Source organism: Notechis scutatus, chromosome 2, assembly GCF_049901735.1.
Source record: "Notechis scutatus isolate UNSWTSFEM ecotype Mainland chromosome 2, rNotScu1.2, whole genome shotgun sequence".
Lineage (NCBI taxonomy): Eukaryota > Metazoa > Chordata > Lepidosauria > Squamata > Elapidae > Notechis > Notechis scutatus.
In genome coordinates, this window is record NC_142010.1 from 40,981,602 (window position 1) to 41,007,078 (window position 25,477).

A 25,477-nucleotide genomic window follows, 5' to 3' on the forward strand; every position below is an offset into this window, starting at 1 on the left:
GCTTTTTTTTTTTTTGTAAATTAAGTTGTGTTTGTTGACAATATATACAGTAAACGTAAAGGTTCCCCTCGCACATACGTGCCAGTCGTTTCCGGATCTAGGGGGTGGTGCTCATCTCCGTTACAAAGCTGAAGAGCCAGCGCTGTCCAAAGACGTCTCCATGGTCATGTGGCCGGTATGACTAACCACCAAAAGCAAATGGAATGCTGTTACCTACTAAAGTGGTCCCTATTTTTCCACTTGCATTTTTGCATGCTTTCAAACTGCTAGGTTGGCAGAAGCTGGGAGAAGTAACTGGAGCTCACTCCATTATGAGGCACTACGGATTCAAACCGCTGACCTGCTGACCTTTCTGATCGACAAGTTCAGCATCTTAGCCACTGAGCCACCCTAACCCTAACCCTAACCCTAACTCTTTCTATATATCTATCTTGTAATATATACCGTAAACTTAGCTTAAGAAGCTGCACAAAGATTTCTATACAGATTTTGTCCATAAGGACTTGGCTAAACTATCACCCTCCTTTTCCTTCTGATTCATACAGGTGCTCTCTATCTCAACTTTGATATGTTCCCTCTCTTTGATACTTACAATACTTTCATTACTCAGACTTGTTTTTGACCTAGAGAAAAGAAAAAAAACAGAAAAGAAAACAACTTTGTTTGTTTGTTTGTTTGCCCAGTCTGTGATTTCCAAATGCTGTCGCCTTTATCTACTAGGAGTTTCTCTGCACAGCTGTCTTTCAAATCGTTCTTGATTCAGCTGCAGATGCCTTACCCTGTTATGCTTAGATTCTCAAGGACTTCCACACCACACAGCATATATACATCACCAGCAATGTTCATTGACCAGTAATAACTTCTGTTATTACTTCTGTTGCCCAGCACTCTTTTATATATATATATATATATACATAGTTCCACAAAAAGGCAAATATATTTGCTGTCAAATGGCTTAAATAAGCAGGAAGTTTCTAGGTCGGGGCTGTCAAACATGCAGCCTGGATACGTCACATGCCAGCCATGCACCCACCCGATTTAGCATAGGGGGAAAAAGTCGTGATACGTAACATGATGCCACCATGATGACATGAGTTTGACACCCCTATTCTAGGTTGTATAACAGTTTTCCTGATGCTGTCAAGAAGGGGGGGGGAGTGTAATTTTGAGATCATTTTGTAACATACATTTTCATCAGTTATCTCATCCTACCTCATATCCAGAGACAGAGGATTATAAATGAACATTTATTTATTTATTTTATTTGTTTTTGTCAAGTAATTATAAGATAACAGGTATAAGTATAACACAGTTATGAATACATGAAATGGATACATATAAGAAAAATAAAAAGAAACAATAGGACAGGGACGGTAGGCACATTGGTGCGCTTATGCACGCCCCCTACAGACCTCTTAGGAAAGGGTTGAGGTCAATAGTAGATGCATCTTCCTTTACCTCTGTTGAATGTAGACTTTCCTACAACTTAAAGGTTAACCAAATCTTTGGGCTAGTTTCAAAATTGCAAGCTTTTCTAGTATCTTTAAAATCAACTTTTGGACATCTCTGACTGAACACCAATTAAGATCTTAAGAAACAGAAAGTCAGTTGATTGGCTTGTGGTTTTCTTAATTGTTCCACTATAGCTTATATATAAATCTGTACACTTCAATAAAATAATTATTTTTATTAGAATAAACTTCAGATACACCCTCTAGGTTTACTTACACAGGTAAGTTTCTATCACTTCTCAACATCAGAGTCAAAAACTTTTTTTTTTTTTAATTAGAGGTAACAATTTTTCATGGAAGATTTTTATAACTCCAAGATCTCTGGTATTAGAGAATATTGCTCTTTTGAGATTATAATTCCATTGTATATCATTCCAATTATAAACCACTTGTATCTCATGCGACAAATTTTGAATTAGAAATAGCAGGGTAATAATATCTAATATTTTTGCTGTAAGGCAGAATATTAATCATGTTTGCTTTCATAAATCTGGATTTAACAATGTGTAAAGAATTGATCTATCTCAGTTTTCTCTCTTAGGGTACTAACATGATGTATAATTATCTGCTATTTAAGCATATAAGAATATAAGGAACTCAATTTATAATACAGTTGGAATACATAAGAATGGAGTAGTTCAAGCATGAATGTATAAGTTCTTGTACAGCAAGCCTCTTTAAATATGTATAAAGAATTGTTCATGCATAGTGGCCCTTGTTTCTTTTACAATAACATAATTTTATTAAGGATTATATTAAACATATAACAGAAATACAAAATACAAAAATACAAAAAAAACAAAATACAAAAAACTATTACAATAATGCATAAAAGAATAAAGAAGAAAATTAAAAAGTGAAAACCTCCCTAAAAAAAAAGAAATGTGAAATATAAGAATAAGCTTCTCCCTTTATCCCCATCAAGTATATTCAACATTAACAACTTATTGTTTCTTGAAATACAACCAAATACCTCTTCATTCCATACCTCACCCCATTTTCTATTAACTGGTCTCTAATTTTTCACCTCTCCTTATTAGTCAACAGAGATCCAGGAGAAATTATCAAAAATACTAATGACATAAGTGTGCAATCCTCCTTTCCATTTGGTTTCCCTTATATCTCTCTTAACAATTAAACATTGTAAAAAAGACATTAAAAACTATTAAGTATTACCAGAAATAAATAAGTCCTTTTTAGAAATAAAAAAAATCAATCCATTACACCATTAGATGTTTCCAAACTAAAAATTACTCAGTGGCATTTGTTTTCCTTTGCAAAATAAATGTTGCTATAGAATGTGCAGCAGATACCTTTGAAAACAAATTCATCATGTAATCCAGGTAAACATATCTACTAAGAACCGTATCCTACCCAATTCAGTTGGGCTTACTTCTGCTGACAGTTCAAGTCTCACTGGCTCAAGGTTGACTTGGCCTTCCATCCTTTTGAGGTCGATAAAATAAGGACCCAGATTGTTGGGGGCAATATGCTGTCTGTAAACCACTCAGAGAGGGCTGAAAAGCACAGTGAAGTGGCATATAAGTCTAAGTGCTATTGCTATGACTTGTGAATATAGGATTTTGACACGAATAGCTAATCCACACACAATTTCCCTTAATATCTATAGTTCTGATCACTGAATTACTTCTGTAGTTCTGATCACTGAATTACTTTAATAACTTGGTTATCAAAGAATATAATTCAATATACTAGAAGTTCTTGTCAACCAAATGATTTCATTCCATGTTTTTGTTTTGGTCATGCATTGATACCTTTAAACATGCAGTTTTCATATGCTTCTAAGCTAATTCCCTGCCTTTTTTCTTTTCCCTACATTTAACCCCTCACTCCTGTTAACCTACTTAGGAAATTTAAACTATAATATGGAATATTATATCTTATAGGAAGGACAGTCTTGCTCTCAGTTATTGCTCCCTGTATCTTGAAATGCAGTTATTTAGTTCAACAACTTTAATATTTCCTGCCTGTACCAACTTTACTGTGACTCCTAGGCTGCATAATACTAGAAAATCAAATTAAAATCATTAAGACTGAAGACCTATAATCAAATATTGAAAACCTATAATCAAATATCTTCCAAATTGCATTATTCATCAGAATCACTATTAAATAGTAAGGTAAAACATGGCTAAGGATGCTGAATGTATTTTGGCAAATTATATTTTCTGATTGGCAAGCAATGAAATGTTTTTGTTTTTTTTTAGGATACCCATAGTTTGACAACTATACTTAGTTTGTTAAATATGGTGTAGTAAAAAGCCAGAATTACACTACCTGAGGAGATGGTAAATTAAAGCAGAAATTGGCTATAAGCTATTGGGGGTATTTTGTAATATCCAGTCATAGTTTGATTTTTAAGCTTGCCAGAAACCATGATCTAACGCCAAAGAATTTTTCAGTAAGACTAACTACTCTCTTATATCCTGTATAAATTTGTTACTGTTACAAGAGGTGTAACATTCAAAAATAATTCCCAACTTTCTATAAAATATTTTCATAGATGTTTTTTTTTTTTTTACCAAAAAACCCCCTATGAAAATATTTTATAGAAGGTTGGGAATAATTTTAGCAAAGTATATGCGGACATTAACAGGATCATAATAGAAAGAAAAAAAGAAGCAAGGAAACTGGAGTTTATCAGTTTCCCCTTAAGTATGAACCAGGAACCAGGTTGATGCTGTCAGCTTAATAACTTTCAGACAAAAGAAAATATGAAGCCATGAAATAAAGTTGGCATTTGAATTCCAGCTGCTGTCAATTTAATAACTCCTCTTAAGAAAAGACAACAGAAAGAAGAAAATGTTTTATGCTCTAGGAATAGCTGATGGTAAATACCGCAACATTCAAATTAAAATGTAGTAGTTTCTCAATCCAACAGAAGTAAACAAAATAAAATTTATAAACTGTTCTAAATGCAATAGTAAAATACTAAGAAATCTTATTAAAACTAATTAATAAGGAATATGAGTCTCCAGCCCTACTTTATTACTGAATTCGTTAACCTGGGGATCTTTTTAAAGGATTTGCTTTTTCCCCCCTAGTCTGTTCGCATGATAGGCTGATAATTTGTTTCTAGTAAACCATGAATATTTGCATTCCTCCTCCACTCCTCACATCACAGTCCTGCTTTGCCTATTTTGCGAGTGTGTTATGACTTTGCACATACATATGGAAGGGGCAGGGCTTATTTTGCAATAGTGAATTAGGTGACGAAATTATTCAATTAGTGCTTCTGAACAAAACATCCATAGTCAGCAACATCACATGAGTGGCTGGTTGTATTAAGTTTAATTTCTTTCTTTCTCTGAACTCCTACAGTGACACATCTGAAAATTTAGAATAAATCCTATATCAGCCAAAGTAAATGCTATTTTTTTTACTGTTCAAGCTGCAACTGGCAATTATTATTTTCACAGAAAGATATCTATACAGAGATTTTAATCAAGGATGATCTATTTCAGTCCAGGAAATATCTGAGGAATAATAAGAGTACTTGCTGCAAAGTCAAGAATTTTTGAGTTGACTTTATAACAAAAGTAACTTAAATAAGTCATCTAGAGAAGTTTGATGGAAATATGCAGAAAATGTTAACCTAGGCAAAAGGGGCTGAAACTGGTTTTAAATCCAGACTAACAAGATAATATGTGGAAGTGGGTGAAGTAGGGAGAAGGAGGAAGGGAGGGAGGGAGGAAGAGGAGGACAATCAGACTTGCAACATTTTATTATTATAGCCAATGTCAATAAAAGTAGTTTTAGCTTTCTTGTGGAGTCTATTTCCTGACCTGATCTATCCAATGTGGCTGAGAACAAGAGAAAATAAGAGTTTCTAGTCAAAAGAGGATTCAACTTCACATGAGTACAATATAAACCTTTGCAGCAATGTACTCTTATACCTTTCATCATAAAGTTATAAAGCTCTTATAAATTAATTAACTTGGCCTCTTCAGAGGCAGTAATAGTTAGAGCATCATTACACTCATCATTTGAAATGAGCAAACCTTGACCCAGAAAAGTAAAATAACTTACCTAGGTCAGATATCAGTCAATTGAGTAAATCAATGGTTTTTCTGACTGCACCTATATCATAGTCTCTGACAGCTTCAGGTAAAATACTGATAACTTGCATGATAAGTATGAACAGCCATAATACAACTTTTCAGAATAACTAAAAATGCTTCATCATAGCTTTAATTAATAGCATAGAAAATATATTTGAATTTAAATTCAATCCTCTAATTTAGAGTGAAATCAAGTGTTTATACTTCAATAATAAATTAGTGCCAAGGGCGGCTTCTTACAGTATAATTTTGTACATCGGTAAATGTACTAAAGTATAGCTGTAGCTAAAGTGAGGATCAAGGGCAGGCAATCTCATCTTTCTATTTCACTAAACTTTTCCAAGGTTATATAAGGACAAAAGGAGAAAGAAAAAAGTTAGGCCATCAGCTGCATGTGTTATGTGACATATTGAAATTATTATTTAAAAAAAATGTGGAATTCATTGTGACAGGTACAATTTTTTTCCTTGCAAAAATTGCTGGCAAAATAACCGCCCCCCTATTTTTATTGTACATAACTAGGTCAATTAAAGATCAGATAAAGTTATATAAAGATGTATGGGTGGATTATTTTTTTTTATCATCTCATACAGTTCTTCATTCAAAGTAAAATTGGAGTGTTTAATTCTCAATTTTTGTTCAAGAGGTACTCAATGAAAGAGAAGGATTTTATGGTTGTTTTTCAAATGATAGTGGGTATCAGTTAGCTGAAGCCCCAAATTTTCTTATATTTAGAAAAAATAATCTAACCTAATACATTTCAACCTTGGAGGTTGATGTTTGACAAAGCAAAACAGCACTGGAGTGGTTTAACATAAAGTCTTGATGACTGTGATTCTGAATTGGATTAGTGTTACACTGCTGGTTTGGATATAAGGTTTGGATTAGTGTTACACTGCTGAAGAATATAAGATTTGAAGAGGCTGTATCCCAATATTAAGTGGGCTACATTTGGAATCATGTATTCAGGTCTGGTCACTACATAGAGTGCTGAGGCACTAGAAAGATTGAGGTAACATGAAATGGCAATTTCCCAGAAAGGAGAGATCACATTTCAAGGAGCAAAGAGAAAAGAAGAAATACAAGTTGGAGCTGGAGAAGATGAGAGTTAGGATAGCCACACTCTATAAATTCTCTGGGTATATCCATCAGGGTGATAGTAGTAAAGATTTAGTCTGGCAAGATTCTGCCTTTAGTATGTGATGTTCTATGTCAACTCACATCGTCATGGCGGCATCACAATTCCCCCCCCCTTTGTTTAAACCAGGCATGGGCATGGCCAGTGTGTGATGCATCTGGCCTGTGGGCCACAAGTTTGACAGCCCTGTTCGATGTCATTCTTGGACTGGGCCTGACATTTGAGCAGCAACAAAGAAGATAAGGGGTCTGGAGCTTAATATCAACACATAAAACATTCCTATGCCTATTTTAGTAGTTGCCATAAAAAGGAGGAAAGCAAAACTGACATTCCAACCCTTATCTTTAAAAGATTGTAACTAAAACACCAGAGTTTTTGCCCCCAAATATATTTAATTGGAGAACATAAATGATGACACCAGCCTGTGAACGTGCTCAATTGGGGAATCTGGTTTATGAGACACCCAGAGGGGAGGGGGAAAACAGGGTTACAGATAACTGTAAATTACATATGCCAGAGTTGGCTTCATACAGGGCAGTACCAGTATGTCACCTCTAATGAATCCTTTGAAGTTTATTGAAGTTTGGCTGGAGAATCATGATTTAATTAGAGCAATTGTTGGAATCCTGACATTTAAATCCTATGAATAATGGCTAAACTATGTTTAGCTTAATGAAGAGAAGACTGAGTGGAGACATGATAGTAGTCTTCTAGTACTTGAAAGGTTGCCACAGGCAAGAGGGTGATGATTTAGTCTCCATAACATCTGAAGGCAGAACAAGAAGCAATGGGTGGAAACTCATCAGAAGGAGATCCAACTTGGAAATAAGGAAGAATTAACTGAGAACTATTAAACAGTGGAATAGCCTGTTTCCCAAAACTATATTCCACCCCTGGAAGTTTTCAACAAAAAAATGGACAACCATTTATCTGAGATGGTATGAAGACTCCTGTCTTTAGCACAGAATTGGCTTCCAAGGTCCATTCCAGCCCTATAATTCTATTACTCTTACTGAAATGGTTGCACTTTATTGATTATATATTTAGCTTGGCTTGCTCAGTTACTTTTCTTTATTTCCTTCCCTGCTCCACTATTTTGTACTTTATTAAACATCTTTCTGTATAATTCATATTTTCCAATTTACCTTAAAGAAATCCCACTTCTGCTGTGTACCTTCCTTGATGAATACTCTTGAGAAGTGCCTCTCTCTCAGCTTCAGTCCCCCAGCAGCAATATGGGGATAATAGCATTGACTTACCTTTAAGCCTGCTGTAAGATTACTGAGTTAATGAATATGAAGTGTTCTTCTCTCTCTTAAGTGCCATTCAAATGTTAATTATTATTATTGCACTGTGTCAGCTACTGCTCCGTTTATTTATTTATTTTTGTTTCATATTAAGTTTTATAAACTCATTGTATTGCATCTGGTGTATCATTTCATAACACAAACAACAGCAACAAATGCAGTAAATTTCTCCTCTACAAATTCCCACAGCATCAAAAATATGCATCAATTTGGAAGATTCCCTGCAGTAAACATTCTGGTCATGGATAGATGTGGAATTTGTGGGTAGAGAAAAACAATTGGTCTTGAGAAACTAGCAGTCTCCTTCTGGACAGCTCCCATTGCTTACTTTTGCTGTCCTTGATAAGCTATGTTTGCCTTCATCTATTTCTGCTTTCTCTAAATGCATTATAGATCTTTCAAAATGTACAATGATCTGTTCAGTCTGAGGTCTACTACTATATTTTATGGCTTTGATGACACTTCTTCATTCACTTTCTAGTCTGTTTGAGAAATATGTCCTTGGTTCGGTTTCTTCCTTGCGTGTTTTATCAACTCTTACAGGTAGTCCTCGACTTACGATCACAGTTGAGCCCAAAATTTCTGTTCCTAAATGAGACATTTGTTAAGTGAGTTTTGCCTCATTTTATGACATTTCTTGCCATGGTTGTTAAGTGAATTACAGCAGTTGATAAATTAGTACCACTGTTGTTAAGTGAATCTGGCTTCCCCATTGATTTTGCTTATCAAAAGATTGCAAAAGGTGATCACATGACCTTGGGACACAGCAGTGGTCATAAGTATGGACTAGTTGCAAGCATCTGAATTTTATAACTTTAAACGGTCACTAAATGAACTGTTGTAAGTCAAGGACTACCTGTACTATGTCTGTTATTAGTAAGTCAATAATATTGGTAGTGTGTTGCCCTATCCTCTTTTTGTGCTGATGGTAGCTACTGTTATTGTTCTGTTTAGGTAGTGTATACTTCTATAAACTTAATGTTCTTTGAGTTTTTTCTTTGTACTGACAATAGTAGTTCATTAAACTCTTTATTCTCTGTCCACAAATATTATTTTTATAGTGCTGTTGGTATATAACTAATCTTTGCTTGATATCCCATTGTTTTAATCTTTACCTGCATTTTTATTGATCTTTTCTACATTGAGTATTACATTCAGTAGTGGTGATTTTCTTTTTTTGTTTCTTTTTCAATGTTTAAGTGTTGGAGTTATATTTGTTATTATTCTGACTTGCTTAGTCAAACACATTTTTAACCATAGAATGGAAAATCCTAGATCTACTTAGGAGAAAAGAAGATTTCTTTGATCTTTATCTAGGTACTTCTAAAATTTTCCAGACTTTGCTTGAAGTCACCAATATAGTCACCAATTGTTTATTATAGATTCTCCTCTTCTCTACTTTCTGGTATGCCCAGTTTCCACATTTTATTTTGAATTTTACTATCAGTAAAATCATCCTAGCATGAATTTGCTTGTTCTTTCCTGTTCACTCCTTAAGTACAAAAACTGGACTTTTGGAGAAGCAGTGACACTTTATCCATGGAATCTTTGGTGTTCTCTGAGTCTTGTTCTTGCAGACATTTCATTATCCAACTAGGTAACATCTTCAGTGCTAGAAGGGAGTAGAGTTTGCTGTCTATTTATATGCAATGGCTTGTCCTATCATTCATAGAAAGAGTATTGTTCTTGGAAGTTCCTTGATTAAGTTGTTGATTACTGTTGTACTGTTATAACAGCTTAATGTAGATATGACCAAGAAGAAAACAACACTTCCATCAATACTGATAGGGCAAGGCACTATCTATAAATAGAGAACAAACCACTTTCAGCACTGAAGATGTTACCTAGTTGGGTAATGAAGCATCTGTATAATAAAACAACCAAGCTCAGAGAGCACCAAGGACTCCATGTTCAAACCTCAGTTACAGGTATTCACTTGTGTTGGACTCTATCTTTCATCTTTTAATTAAAGGATTGTATTGATAGCTTTGCTTCTTGCTTTTGATTAGCTGTCCCTCCCCTTTCTTGTGTGATTCATGGAACATGGGACAGCAACAGACTTTCTCAGTTGTAGCCCCCTCTGTATGGGGCATTCTCCTCCTGCAAGTTTGGATGGCTCCTCCTCTACAAGTATTTGAAAAATTAATCCAAGCAACGTTTTTCTGGTGAGTGTGTGTTCCTTAGCTAAATTGAACAGTGCGTGTTTAAGTGTGTGTGTGTGTGTGTGTGTGTGTGTGTTTTAGTACACCCCTCTGGATTTCTTGTACCCTTCCAAGAATCCATTTATATTGCAGAATATAAACTGTATATAATATATAACTATTGTAAGTAAATAAATAAATAAAAATATTGTGTAGCCTGGCTGCAGGTTTTATATTGCCTCTGATTGTTTACCACATCCTTTTTCTGCTTTTCTCATTACTCCTGACAGTTGTCCTCCAATACTTTGCTCTTTATTAATTCTACCACCCTATTTTTCTCTGCCTTAACCTTGATTTGTTTCACTTACTATGTGTGCATCTATGTATTATAGTTATATCCATCTGGACTCCCTTTGTGTGTTAAGCTTTGAGTTAATTGGCTTGATTTGATCTCAGCATGTTGCTGAATTCTGGCACAATGACCTATAAACCATAGTTGATAGCTTTCATTTTGGCTGAACTCAGTCAATTATACTTTATTTCAATAATTTTTGCTTACAAAATAAAGCATAATCTTTTCCCCCCATAGTTGGCCTGGACTTTCTGTCTGTCATCTCTCTCTCTCTCTCTCTCTCTCTCTCTATCTATCTATCTATCTATCTATCTATCTATCTATCTATCTATCTATCTATCTATCTCACTTACTTACTTACTTACTTACTTACTTACTTACTTACTTACTTATCTATCACATTTATAAAACTGCTCATCATACAGAACATAACTTTGGCTGGTATACAATAAAAACAGATCATTAAAAGGAATCTAACAATTTAAAAAAGCATTCAACAATTAAAAACACCAGTCAAAGTTACCAATAACAGAGTAGCAGAGAGAGTAGCATCATAGGTAATGCAACAGTCTCACTAACTCACCACTTCCTTGAGTGTCCCAAGCCTGATGACACAGCCATTTTTAAGGGACTTCCAGAAGGATGCGGGCGATGGGGCCAATCTCACTTTGGGGAAAATAATGTTCCACGAGGTCAGAATCACAGCAGAAAAAGCCCATCTTGAAGGTCCAACCAATGTAACCCCTTAGCAGACAAGACCCATAGTGGAGTCCTAATGGGACAGGAAAATGTAATTGTGTGAAGGTGGTCCCTCAAGTAATCTGGCCCCGTGCCATGAAGCACTATAAAATTCAGAAACAGCATCTTGAATTGGACTCAAAAGCAAACTGACAACTAAGGCAATTCATGGAACAGAGGTATAATGGGTGCTATTCTAGTAGCCCACACCACTCTATTTTGTACCATCTGAATATTCAAAATACTCTGCAAGGGCAACCCCAAATACAGTGTAAAGTTTTACCTCCCGTAGATTTTCTGTGAGAGGTCTAATCCAATTAAACCTTTATCAACCCTCTTGTTCCAAGCAGCCACCAAGGTATGCAGGAGACTAGCAGGAACAATCGTCAGACCCCTCTGAAGCCCAACAGGTCCACCTGATTAAAAAAAAGGTAAAGATGAAATGGTAAAGATCATCCTGTGGGAGTAAAATGATTCAAATCAAGTCATATCATTTATTATTGCAGTCTAAGAACAATACACTGTATATACACAATAAATAATTAAATTAAATTAAATTAAACCAGCAGCAAGGTGGGTAGACTCAATAAAAAATATGATCACTGCACCGTTGGAGGCACCAAAGATCCAGGTTAGGGATAGATAATTATGGAGAAAATCCATCTATGTTGTCACTAAGAGTAGACAACAACTTGATATAGAATCAGTTTTTCAAACTAGAGGAAGACTAGTGCAGACTAGAAGCCTAAGTGCTGAAAGTGAACAATAGAAAGCTATACAAAACAGCAAAGTTTGAAAGTGCTCAAAACAACTTGAATACATAAAATCCCGAGCCATAAAAGATCTAAAATTAGTGCTAAATTAAAGGGAGAAAATAGCTTATAAGCACTAAGAGTCATCTAATTAGAAAATAGAAATTAAGACTCATAGGTTAAAATTTAGAATTAAAGGTTGGGATAAAAATAGCGGTTTCAAGTTACTCTATTTAAAATGTTTACAAGTCCGCACACAGACAAATTTGTCTCTGGGGTGGTCATACATACACATATGTATACCTAATACCATTTCAGACTCTGAATAAATATAGAAAGGCTACGTAGCCTGGAACTCCATCAATATCCTGAAGTTGGCACAGCATTAACTACAAGCTACATGAATATAAATTGCTATCTAGCTGGGCCAGAATCCATCCTGTTTTATATGATACACAAAATTTCACAATGCTGTGCATTGTCATTTGAAGGGAATCAAGAAGTATGCAAACAGCAACCAGGATACTCATGCAAAAACCTAGCAATGAAATCATCATGCGCATTTTAATAAAATGGGAAGTAGAGATAGACATGTGTTATAGTTTCAACCTGCCCAGTAGCATATGGGCACTATCTCTCTACCAAAGAGAGTTTCTTATATATCAAGAATAACCAAGCCAAAATAAAACCTGAGCTGTCAGCTTTCCAGCTGGCAAACTCAGAGTTTTTAATGGCTGAACCATTGCACCCCTTTTTAGGGTATAGAGCCAATGGGAGAGAAAAGCTTGACTGTAAAGGAGCTGGGCTAAAGGCTTGGGTTCAAATACTTTAAGTAATGAGCGCTACTGGGATGTGTGTGAGAATAAAAAAAAAGGAGAAATTGAGAATAGAACTTGAGAATAAGAGACAAGCTGCCCCGTGCAATCTGAGCGAAGTGATCCACATGGACCTTTCTGGAGGTAGAAGTCTTGAGGATTTCACAGGTTTGCCTTCTGATAATTGATACCAATGTTTTGTAATTGGAATTGTCTACTATAGCTGAAATTGTGGAAGAGTCATCAATAGCAATAGCGCTTAGACTTATATACCGCTTCACTGTGCTTTACAGCCCTCTCTGAGCAGTTTATAGAATCAACATATTACTCCTAACAATCTGGGTTCTCATTTTACCGAACTTGGAAGAATGGAAAGCTGAGTCAACCTTGAGCCACTTTGAATCTAACTGCTGGCAGCTGGCAGAAGTAGCCTGCAGTACTGCATTCGAACCCCTGTGACACCACAGCTCAGACTACTATTATTATAGGTTACATAATATTGAATCTCTAAATATTCTAACCATCATTCCCAAAACTTGAGACTATTACATTAATTAATGGTTCTTAGTTTAGTGTGATGTATGAATCTAGCAAAATAATATAATGTGAAAATATTTCTAAGGTAGATTGATTGTTGAAAGTTGGAAAATGAATGTTTTGGCTAATTTTTTCATCTATAAAATAGGGGAAATAAACTCCTGCTTCACAGCAATATTATAAAGATGAAAATGAAAAAAACAGTAAAATACATTTGTAAATTAAACATTTACATATTTATATTAGGAAATGCTATTTTCAGTAGCTTCAGAAGAGGTTAACAGATGAGAACTTAAACCAAACACAAAGAATTGTAAAGACTCAGTTTGTGTTCCATAATTACAAATTGTAAAAGAATAAGCTGTCTGTATATGTGAGGTTGTTTACTGAGAAATTGTTGGTCTACAAAGAAAGCACAATTAGGCTCATACAGATATTGTCCTGTCAAAAATCAATATTAACTGTGTTTTTATTTCAGCAGTATGATTCCTAATTGCAAAGTTCTAAAAGAACACAATCCTAAACTATTATAAAACAGAAACCATGCTAGAGTGCTCAAGATACACACATATTTTTCTTCAATCAAAGCAGGTGGTTTTTTTTGCATTAACTGTCTAAAATATCTATTTTTATCTTAATTTCAGGCTATAAAGAGTTTTCTGCTTCTAAAGCTAGTTTTTACTTGTTTGGTTGTTTGATCACTTTCAATCTCCATTAGCTGATGGAAGTTGTTTTTACAGGACTGTTTGGAAGTAACTGTTTCTTAGAGCAGGGGTCCCCAACCGCCGGTCCGCGGACCGGTACCGGGCCGCGGAACAACCCTTACCGGGCCGCTGGTTGCTGGGCGCCGCCATCTTTTTTGTAAAAAGCGCTTCTGGTGAGCTTTTCCGGGTAGAAAGCTCACCGGAAGCGCTGTTTCGTCATAAAAGATGGCGGCGCCAGCGCTGGTGAGCTTTTCCGGTAGAAAGCCATTTCTACCCGAAAAAGCTCACCAGAAGCGCTGCGCTATCTTTTTATGACGAAACAGCTCTTCCGGTGACGCCACCGGAGCGCCTTTTCGCCATAAAAGATGGCGGCGCCCAGTTGACGCTGGGCCGGTCAGCGCGCCCAGCTGATGTCGGAACCGGGCCGCGGCATCGAAAAGGTTGGGGATCCCTGTCTTAGAGTTCCTGTAAGTTCATGCTGGTGTCATCAGTGATAGTACCTAGATATTGTGTCTTCCATGAACTTTTTTTTCAATTACTTTCAATTTTTCCAAACATCAGGCTTTTTTCAGTGACTCTTTCCTTCACATTATATAAAATAAATCCATTGTTACTGCTTCCAGTGAGTAGTCTGGTTAAACTTAGTGGGGTTTTTTTTCTCTCAGTCTAAGATGTTACCAACAATTTTCTCCAGCATCTTAGTGTATCTTTGACAGCCATTATATTTCAGTTGGAAAAATCATGGCTTTGACATTATGTACAATCTTTGTTGGTATCTCTGAAGTTTAATATATCTATTGTCATAGCCTTTCTATCAAATATCAACTCTTTCATGTTGTCTGTACATTTTGGTAGGCTTAAGAAAATCAAGTCTGTTAGTATCTCCCCCTTTTTCTTCTTTTGTATTCAGTTGATATAATCTTAGATTTTGTTTTTAAAATTGAGCACTAGCTTGGATTTTGCATTCTTTTCTTTCACTTTCAGGAAGACATTTTAAGTCAATTGGGACCATGAAATCAGTATTCATACTATAGCTGAGATTGCTAATATTTCTTCCAGGAATTTTAATTCTAACCTACATTTCTTCTAGGCTAACTTTCTTTTTTGTATTTTAAGTAAATAAGACAATATGTAAACTTGCAAGGGGGCATAATGGCTCAACAGTTCCTGCCAACCTAGCAGTTCAAACATATGCAAATGTAAGTAGATAAATAGGTATCATTTCAGTGGGAAGGTAACAGCATTCTGTGTGCCTCAGCGTATAATCTGGGCAGCCACATGACCATGGAAATGTCTTCAGACAGTGCTGGCTCCCTCGGCTAAGAAATAGAGATAAACACTATCTCCCAGAGTTAGACATGACTGAGGAAACAATTATCTTTTACGTAAACTTGCTACATTTGTTTTTCAATGCTGACCTATTTAGCTGCTTATTCTACAGTGAGTGTTGTATCTTGCTAAACATGCAAATTCTTCAGTGGCCCACATTTTAAGGAACTATTCATTATTTACTGTAGTCTACATAGACAAAGGCCTTTGTCTAATCAGTAAAATATCTTTTGATTTTTCGTGACACAACTCGTAAGCCTTTTTCTTCATTTATTATTCTTAAAATTATTCTTCAATAATTTTCCATATTCTACTTCTCCATATCATTTCAACATACAGTTAAATGATCACAATAACACCTGTTGGTTTGCCTTGAATTCAGATTGAGATTATTTTATTGTGAGTTGGGTTGGGCTCGGTTGGATTGGGTCAGATCAGATCAGGTTGGACTTGACTTGGTTTTATCCCAGCACCAACTTTTTATTTATTTATTTATTTATTTATTTGATTTGCCAATTGTTTACAAGATAATAAGTATAAGTGTATACATAGTTAGTTAGTTAGTTAGTTAGTTAGTTATTTGATTTACCAATTGTTTACAAGATAATAAGTATAAGTGTATACATAGTTAGTTAGTTAACTTAGTTAGCTATACATTTATTTTATTTATTTTATTATTTTATTTTACTTTATTTTGCCTTGACATTTACATTCTGATAACATTGATTCATGGTATGTGTGTGAGAGAGGGAGGGAGGGAGGGAGGGAGGGAGGGAGATCAGGCCAACTACAGGGAAAAAAGAGAATCAAACTTTCTTTTTTCTTCTGTATTGCATTATATCCTAATAGTTATGACTAGATAATAGAACCATAAACTAATAGAAAAGTGGACCACGTTTGCTTTCTAAGAACCAAATTAATTTTAAATAAAGCCTTTCTCTTCCTTATAAGAACATATAATAATATTTTATTATACAGGTGAAACTCAAAAAATTAGAATATTGTGTAAAAGTTCATTTATTTCAGTAATGCAACTTAAAAGGTGAAACTAACATATGAGATAGGCTCATTACATGCAAAGCACGATAGTTCAAGCCGTGATTTGTCATAATTGAGATGATTATGCCCTACAGCTCATGAAAACCCAAAATCCACAATCTCAGAAAATTAGAATATTACATGCAATCAATAAAACAAGGATTGTACATAGAACAATATCGGACCTCTGAAAAGTATAAGCATGCCTATGTACTCAGTACTTGGTTTGGGCCCCTTTTGCAGCAATTACTGCCTCAATGCGGCGTGGCATACAAGCTATCAGCTTGTGGCACTGCTGAGGTGTTATGGAAGATCAGGATGCTTCAATAGCGGCCTTCAGCTCTTCTGCATTGTTCGGTCTCATGTCTCTCATCTTTCTCTTGGCAATGCCCCATAGATTCCCTATGGGATTCAGGTCAGGTGAGTTTGCTGGCCAATCAAGCACAATAATCCCATGGTCATTGAACCAGGTTTTGGTGCTTTTGGCAGTGTGGGCAGGTGCCAAGTCCTGCTGGAAAATGAAGTCAGCATCCACATAAAGCTCATCTGCAGAAGGAAGCATGAAGTGCTCCAAAATCTGCTGGTAGACGGCTGTGTTGACTCTGGACTTAATGAAGCACAGTGGACCAACACCAGCAGATGACACGGCTCCCCAAATCAACACAGACTGTGGAAACTTCACACTGGACTTCAAGCATCTTGCAGTATGTGCCTCTCCATTCTTCCTCCAGACTCTGGATCCTTGGTTTCCAAATGAGATGCAAAAGTTGCTCTCATCAGAAAAGAGAACTTTGGACCACTGAGCAACAGACCAGTTCTTTGTTTCTTTAGCCCAGGTAAGATGCTTCTGACATTATTGTTGTTCAGGAGCGGCTTGACAAGAGGAATACGACATTTGAAGCCCATGTCCAGGATCCGTCTGTGTGTGGTGGCTCTTGATGCACTGACTGCAGCCTCAGTCCACTCCTTGTGAAAGTCCCCAACACTTTTGAATGGCCTTTTCTTGACAATCCTTTCCAGGCTGCGGTCATCCCTGCTGTTTGTGCACCTTTTTCTTCCACACTTTTCTCTTCCACATAACTTTCTATTAATGTGCTTTGATACAGCACTTTGGGAACACCCAACTTCATTTGCAATTACCTTTTGAGGCTTTCCCTCGTTATGGAGGGTGTCAATGATGGTTTTCTTCACAACTGTCAGGTCAGCAGTCTTTCCATGATTGTGATTCCTACTGAACCAGACTGAAAGACCATTTAAAGGCTCAGGAACCCTTTGCAGGTGTTACGGTTTAATTAGCTGATTAGAGTGGGACACTTTGAGCCTAGAATATTGAACCTTTTCACAATATTCTAATTTTCTGAGATTGTGGATTTGGGGTTTTCATGAGCTGTAAGCCACAATCATCTCAATTATGACAAATCACAGCTTGAACTAGCTTGTTTTGCATGTAATGAGTCTATCTCATATATTAGGTTCACCTTTTAAGTTGCATTACTGAAATAAATGAACTTTTGCACGATATTCTAATTTTTTGAGTTTCACCTGTACTATAAGGAAGAGAAAGGAGTCAGTTGAACTAAAGATAGGTCAATTTTATCTACCTACCTTCCTCTGGGACATTGTCATGGGGGGCGGGGAAGCCTCCTCTTTCCTTATAAAACTCTTTAAATTAAATTAAATTGCCTCAGAGGAAAAATGAAGCTTGGGAGTTGGAGATCTTTTCATTGAGTGAGCAGTTGGCAGGTAAAAGATTAATCAGTTTGTGCTTCCACCCACCCACCTTCTTTCTGCAAAAGAAAACAAGATGCAGCTACAGCATTCATATTAGCATAACTTAGAGACCCTATTTTCAGATCACATTAATATCCTTGTATGTGATTAATTATAAGCAAAGAACCATTGTGAATTCTAAAAAAAAAACCAAAATGTTCTCGTTCAGAGGGGGAAAGTACATGGAATGATGGTGTGGGTTTTTGATGTTATTATAAGGGCAATTTTTAATAAATTTTTAATAAGAAAAAATAGAAAGGGGTGAAAATCAAACTGTAATATTTCACCTTTGTAACTATATAATTGCTTTCCAGCTGTTTGGTATATTTATCTCTTGTATGTTTTCTGGGTTTTCTGCTAGGCTGAACAACAATTTTGCAATCAGCAACAATAGCTTGGATGCTCTGTTTTTTTAACTGTAAATGTAAAATTAAGTTATTGTATATGATAGTTGCTTGAGTTGTAGAAATTCTTACTTTGAATTTTCTTGGCAGCTCAGGTTGCTGATCAATGGGCTGGTGAGCCATGGGCTGGTTCACCAGTTATAACCTAAGCAATTAATAACCATAAGCTTAATGCTCAACAAGAAGGAGAAGAAATCTCTTCAAATACCTAATGTTGGGGAGTGGAGATTGTTGTTGAATATCAAGTTTACCATCTTGCATGTTATTAAAGGTGGGAAAGATACGTGTAGTATAACAGGTTTCTAACTGCATCAACTCATCAAACTTACAATGGATCGAAAGTATGAACACATAACTTTTTTGTTGTGGCTGTGAATTCTTGGGGCCATTTTCTGATGATAAAGCACAAAGGAACTTGAATTTCAACCTTTTCTTTTATATGCAGTTAACTTGACATTAGTGTTCATTTTCAGGCTTTTTAAAGTTCTGCTATATACAGATAACCATTTTCATAAGCCCGTTAACCATCACAGAAAGGTAATTTTCTATGAGTTCCACTTTCAAGTGATAAACAACAAAAACATTCAACATAAGACATTAGAGGCTGAAATAGCTAATAACACCTAAGTAGATTAAATTGCTATTTACTATTATTATATTCAATTAGAAGCTTGAACAGAGCTTTGTTTGGTTTCTAAGGTATCCTTATATTTTTGATGTGTTGAGGATATTCTTGTGGGGAAAGAAGTAGAAAAGTCCATCAATAGAAATTGCCAAACTGCCAGTTATTATCATTGAATTGGCTTCTGAGTTGGGTTATGAGCCAGTTCAGATTTGATATACACCTTGCATTTGACAGTTATGAAATCACTGTTCTATACTAATCACAGCTCATCTAGAACTTCATAGAATAGAAGAGGTCAATAAAGATGGACAGTGATACTGAAAATACACTTCTGTTAGAAATTGCTAGAGCAAATATGTAGTTAAGAAAGGAAAAAGGCATGGGATATGCTTTCAAACACTTGTGCAATTTTATGTGGAAGACATTCCTTATCTGCTGCTGAATAGAATGATTCTAAATTTATTTATTCTAATCCTAAATTAATTTATATATGATTTATATAGCCACCCATCACAGACAAGTGACTCTATGTAGCTTACAAAAATTAAAATACAGAAAAGCCATCACACATAACACCCTGGTGCCCAAGGATAAATAATAATCCCACTCTCAGACATCCCCAAATTAATAAAACAGTGTAAATTTGAATTGAGCATTCATGAAACTTCTGAATAGCAATATCCAGATCATCACTATGCAATTAGACAAGAGCTATAATGCAATCTTGCACAATATTGAGAGAATATTTATTTTTGTTGGTTGCATAGTCAGCCAGATGCTTAGACTGGATTTGGCATTTTTATCTATTAAGCCCTTCCCAAACACCTGGGATATGCAGATGTTGTTGCTTATGTGTGTTAAAAGCATTGTTGCAGGATGTAAACTGTTCCAAGTAATGCAACTGATGGTGATTTTGTCAGTGCTGGTGGTATTTATTATTTTGGTTGGTCTCACAGACAGATGTTTAGATTGGATTTGGCATTTTTATCTATCTATTGAGTCCTTCCCAAGGATCTGGGATAGACAGGAGTTGTTATTATTATGATTGGTCACCCAGATAATCAGATGTTTAGTCAGAATTTGGATTTTTTATTCACCTGTTATTACAGTCACAAAAATATGACATGACAGCTGCCAGTTCTTTAGCTGGTGTTTGCCTCCATACCCATCACGTTCTTCCCAAGAACCTAGAATTTCATAATTCAGCATAACATATCTGCATATCCAAGCACTGTGGCTTTTTCAATTGACAGATAGAAATTTTGTCAATGCACAGATTTTCTAAGTGCTGTCTAAGATTTTTGGTATGACAGCCAGTGTGCCAATATTATTATCCTCAGTGTGCTACTTGTATGCTCTGAAAAAAGATAAGAGCTATGCCAGAAGTTCATACATGACATGTCTCATCAGAGGAGCTGGATGAAGAATCTCTCTCTCAGAAATAATATGAGGAGATGACAATTTACAGAAACCCAGAAATTAGTAATCACCTGGGTCAACAAGGATCACGCTAGCTTTTGGCGTTCCAAGACATCTATTGATAAATGTGCTACAGGATTCAGGATTGCTGGCTGAGCAATCAAAGCCAGCCAGATGCAGGACCATTGGAAGAAAAGATGTCTTACGTGTTGCAAATATTCAACAATTGAATACAAAGAAATAATGATCTAGCCCAATGAGAAAAATAAAAAATGAAGGCCAATGAGAAGAGGATATCTGAAATAAATTTTGCGCAGAGTACTGTGATCTGGAAAAAAAATAGAAAAATTTAGAAAATACTGAAACATTTCTATAATAGGGAATATTGTAATTCTGGATTTCCTGAATTAAACATGATGTCTTCAAGATCCCATCAAAATATACTGGTATGTTTACAAAATACTTTAAACTTAGTGATCAAATGAGGCAGAAAACATAACTGTTTATCACAGAAGCCAGTTGAAATGAACTGATCAGAGAGAAGACCCTGGATTAGAGGACATCCTTCTGGAAAGAAGATCTACTCCCACATTGTGCACAGATGTAATTCAGTGTAAACAATATTCTGCCCTTCTTATTTTGAAACTGATTGTAATAACATGTAATCATATATTTATTTGTCTGTCCCTAACAGATCTTGAAAATTTCAAAACCAGGACAAGGAGTACAGTTTCAGTCCGACAAGGACAGGGAATGGTGTTGCTTTGTGGGCCACCACCACATTCCGGAGGTGAGGAACCAAATTGTTTTCGATCTAAACTATTCAAGTTTTTCAAAAGCAGAACATGCAAGTTCATATGGTAATTCTACATATTAATCATGTGCAGTTAAGGCTTATTTAAAGGAATAAGCTTTACTTATCTGTAAATTGTGTCCTCATATTGACATTGGTTCAGTAGGAATAAGGTTGAGAAGGTTTGGATTCAAATGTGGACAGATCTCAGCAGACATCTTAACTTTTTATATGAACCAGATTGTTAGTGCAATAATATGTATGCTTTGTATGAGCGTAGTGTCATACATGGATGTAAATATTGTGTTTTGTTATATTATATGAATCTAGTTATTAAATAATGATAAATGTAGTATTCTTAGGAGTAAAAACCTTTAATTCTATTCAGTGATGCTTTGTAATAATATGTATTCATATTTCTAGCATTTTGACCATTACTATTTATTTGACTTAGTGTATGGGATGCAGTATTTTAGGTGTTAGTATCTGGTATCTGACCTCATGATTTAACCAGATAATCAATTGTACAAATATTTAGTCAAATGGTGGGGTGCAGTTTAGCAGCAGAAACAAATCTGTTAATAATTATTTGAGTTGCACTCAAGTTGGGTTGGTTTTTTTTTAAAAGCATCACTTCCAAATACATGTATCTTCATAATTGATGATACTCTTGTCTTCCTTCACCTTTTCACTGATGAGTTTTCTTAACTGCAGGACTGTTTATAATTCCACAATCTTTTACTTCTTTTTCTACTGTAAACTTCCCTTTGATATCTTTTGCCATTGACATTTGTCAAGTGGACAGAATATTCATGCCTCTCTACTACTAACATGTTTTTGATGTTATGTAGAAAACCTTTTATTTTGTATTCATCATTTCCCACTAGACTATTTTTGTATAATTATTACACTGCTTTTAAAGATATGCTAATAGTTTCTTTGCTACTCATATAAAAAGAGCAAGGTAAAATGAGGTCTTTAAAATGGACGTCCTGAGAGAGTTGTACATAAAGGTATGGTATAACTACAGGTTCTGTTGCTCTGTGTCATGCGCACAAGTCGCACAAGTGCAATTTACAACCTGCTGAGCTGCCCAGATAGCTGAGCGCTACGTGCATGTGCGCAGTGGTTAGAAAAGCCCCTTTTTTCCTACTTTTTCAACTGTAGCTGTGTCACGCAAAACAGCTGCAGTTGAAAAAACAGGAAATAAAGGTCAGGTAACAGCCCGGGCAGGCGGGTGGGCCAAAATAGCAGCAGACATAGAACCGGTTCTATGAATGCTCTCTGTCTGCTGCTCTTCAGAACTACCGGTTCTACAGAGGTGGACAGAACCGGTAGAATCCCACCCTTGTGAACATACCTTTGTTATTAACTTACTAGCAAGTAATCAGCCTTTGGTTTCTAAAATTGAGCAAGCAAGTATATATATTTATATGAACTTCCTGTTTAAATACTTGTTTCTGAAACAAGTAAATATATTGGTGATTCTGCAATTTTTTCCTCTCTTTTAAATACAGTCTGTGCTGCAAACTGACTTTGAACCATCCGGCATGGCAGAAACTTTTCTTTTGACCATTGTTATGAGGAAGTCTATATAAGTGTGTATATACTTAAAAATCAGTTAAGCTGACAAATTTTGTATAGAGTCAGGTTCCAGTATTTAGGTTCCAATCAACAATATGATATATATTCATAAATCATTATTCTTCTGCTATTAGTTATTAATTATTTATTGCACATGAGTTTTTGTCTTAAAAACAAAAAACAGTTAAGTAAAATACTAAAATGTTTTCAAGAACAGGAAAAAAATCAAAATGCAGGAAGGGAGGGAGGGAGGAATGATTTCTGATGCTCTCCGTCAGCTTTGCACAAGAAAATTGGGGAAGCCAGCAGGAAATTGGAAGTTACTTTTGCTCCAACTCCTTTTCTGCATATCTATTTCCCTTTTTAGGTAAGGAAGTATCTCTGAAACAATGATCCAATGAATCATGGGTTCTTTATTATATCTATCTATACTCTAATATATCTATTCCAAATATGACTGTGGTTTCTTTGTTGCAGAGATAACTTGGAAGATTAGATGATAGATGGATGGATGGATAGATGGATGGATGGATGGATGGATGGATGGGACAAGAAAGACAGACAGACACACCGACCGACCAGGCCAACTATGGGGAAGAATATGTTTTATTTTGAAAGCAAAAATTATTGAAATAAAATATAATTGACAGAGTTCAGCCAACATGAAAGCTATCAAATAGATACTGTAGATAGAGAGATAGATAGGTAAAATTTATGTATATAATATACATGATTAACATAAATTGTTGGTCTATTGGCAGATGGGGAAAGGTTTTTCTCTACATTCATAGAGATGTAATTGTGCTGCAACTATAAACGTCATTGAAAATAGGAAGAAAGCAGATTTCTGCATTAGTGAAAGGAAGCTGAGAAGTTTTGGTTCTTGTGGTTTTCTTGTGGTAGCAAAATTACTTTCTATTTTTGAAGTGAAAAGCTGTGCAGTGTAAATTGAGCTTGTGCATGGCCTGTTGTTACTGCTGTTTAGGTGTTGTGAGAAGAAATATTAAGTGTAAATTTATTCCAACTGATAACTCAGTAACACCAGCACAACGTGCCTGATTTTTTTTCTCCCTAACATGGCTTGGCAGTTGTGAAATAAGTATCAATCTTTCCAGAAAGGAAATCCACTGGATTACACCTTTAACTGTCTCCTCATTGCATGCAAAATCTGACCATATCCTCTTGCATCTAACTCTGACACAAACATGACCTGCTGATATTTTTTTTTCTGCCTTCTCTATAACATTGCCCTACCGGTGGAAGAAATAGTAATAAAATGATACCATTTGCCTGCAAGCAAGAACTGGTGGGACTACAAAATGGACAAAGTAATAGAAAATGAAGAAGTTAATGTTCTCTGGGACATTAATATTCAAACAGACAGGTACCTGCTATATAACACCCTAGGTATAACAATTCTTGATAAGAATGGCAAAATGTGTGGATAGTTCATGTGGAGTATCTGTAGACAACAGAATAGAAGTGAAAGAACTGGAGAAGATCCCAAAATGCAAAGGTCTGCAGATAGAAGTAGAATGAATGTGGCAAAAGAAAGCAAAATGGTACCAATAATAATAGGTACTTTCGATACAAAACACATAGAGCATTACCTGAATATCATCAGGATTGACAAAATTAACATCAGTCAATTACAAAAGGCAACTTTACTTGGAATAACTTACATCCTTTGTGTCTATACCTTTAACACCATCAAACATCATCAAATTGGGAAGGACTAGCAATAGCACTAGATTTATATACTGCTTCACAGTGCTTTATAGCACTGTCTGGGTGATTTACAGAGTCAGCATATCATCGCCAAGAGTCTGGGTCCTCATTTTACCAACCTTGAAAGGATGGAAGGCTGAGTCAACCTTGAGACAGTCAGACATTGTTGAAAAAGCACTGCACAATCTAAAACCATCTCTAGCTATTGGACCAGACGGAATATGTGCCTACTTCTTAAAAAAGCTACCCACTGCCATAGCCGAACCTCTAAGCATAATCTTTGAAAAATCTTTCAGGATCGTCTTCTTGCCAAAACTATGGTCACAAGCCACAGTCATCCCCATCTTCAAAAAGGGAGACCCCAGCCTAGTTGAAAATTACAGACCAATCTCCTTATGCTGCATCACCTGTAAAGTCATGGAATCAATTATTAACCAATCCATCATCCTCCACTTAGAAACAAACAACCTACTCTCTAATAAACAATTTGGTTTCAGAAAAAAAACTATCCTGCAATCTGCAACTCTTACACTGCAAAAACACATGGACTACACAACTCGATCAGGGCAAAGCAATAGGTGTAATATACATAGACTTCTGTAAAGCCTTTGATTCAGTGGTACACAACAAACTACTAAAACTAAAATCTGATGGTATCTCTGGACACCTGCATTACTGGATAGAAGCATTCCTGTCAAACAGACAACAAA

The 25,477-nt window shown here is 35.7% G+C and overlaps 1 protein-coding gene across 5 annotated transcripts in view; it reads left to right on the plus strand.

Annotated features, from left to right (window-relative positions):
* The window catches only part of LOC113418127 (contactin-4-like), a 356,259-nt gene that overhangs the window by 153,083 nt on the left and 177,699 nt on the right, over nt 1-25,477 (plus strand). For all 5 annotated transcript variants that reach the window (XM_087954600.1, XM_087954599.1, XM_087954602.1 and 2 more), the window contains exon 5: nt 21,357-21,452. In XM_087954600.1, the coding sequence (XP_087810726.1) occupies nt 21,357-21,452 (96 nt within the window). The remainder of the gene's footprint in view (nt 1-21,356; nt 21,453-25,477) is intronic.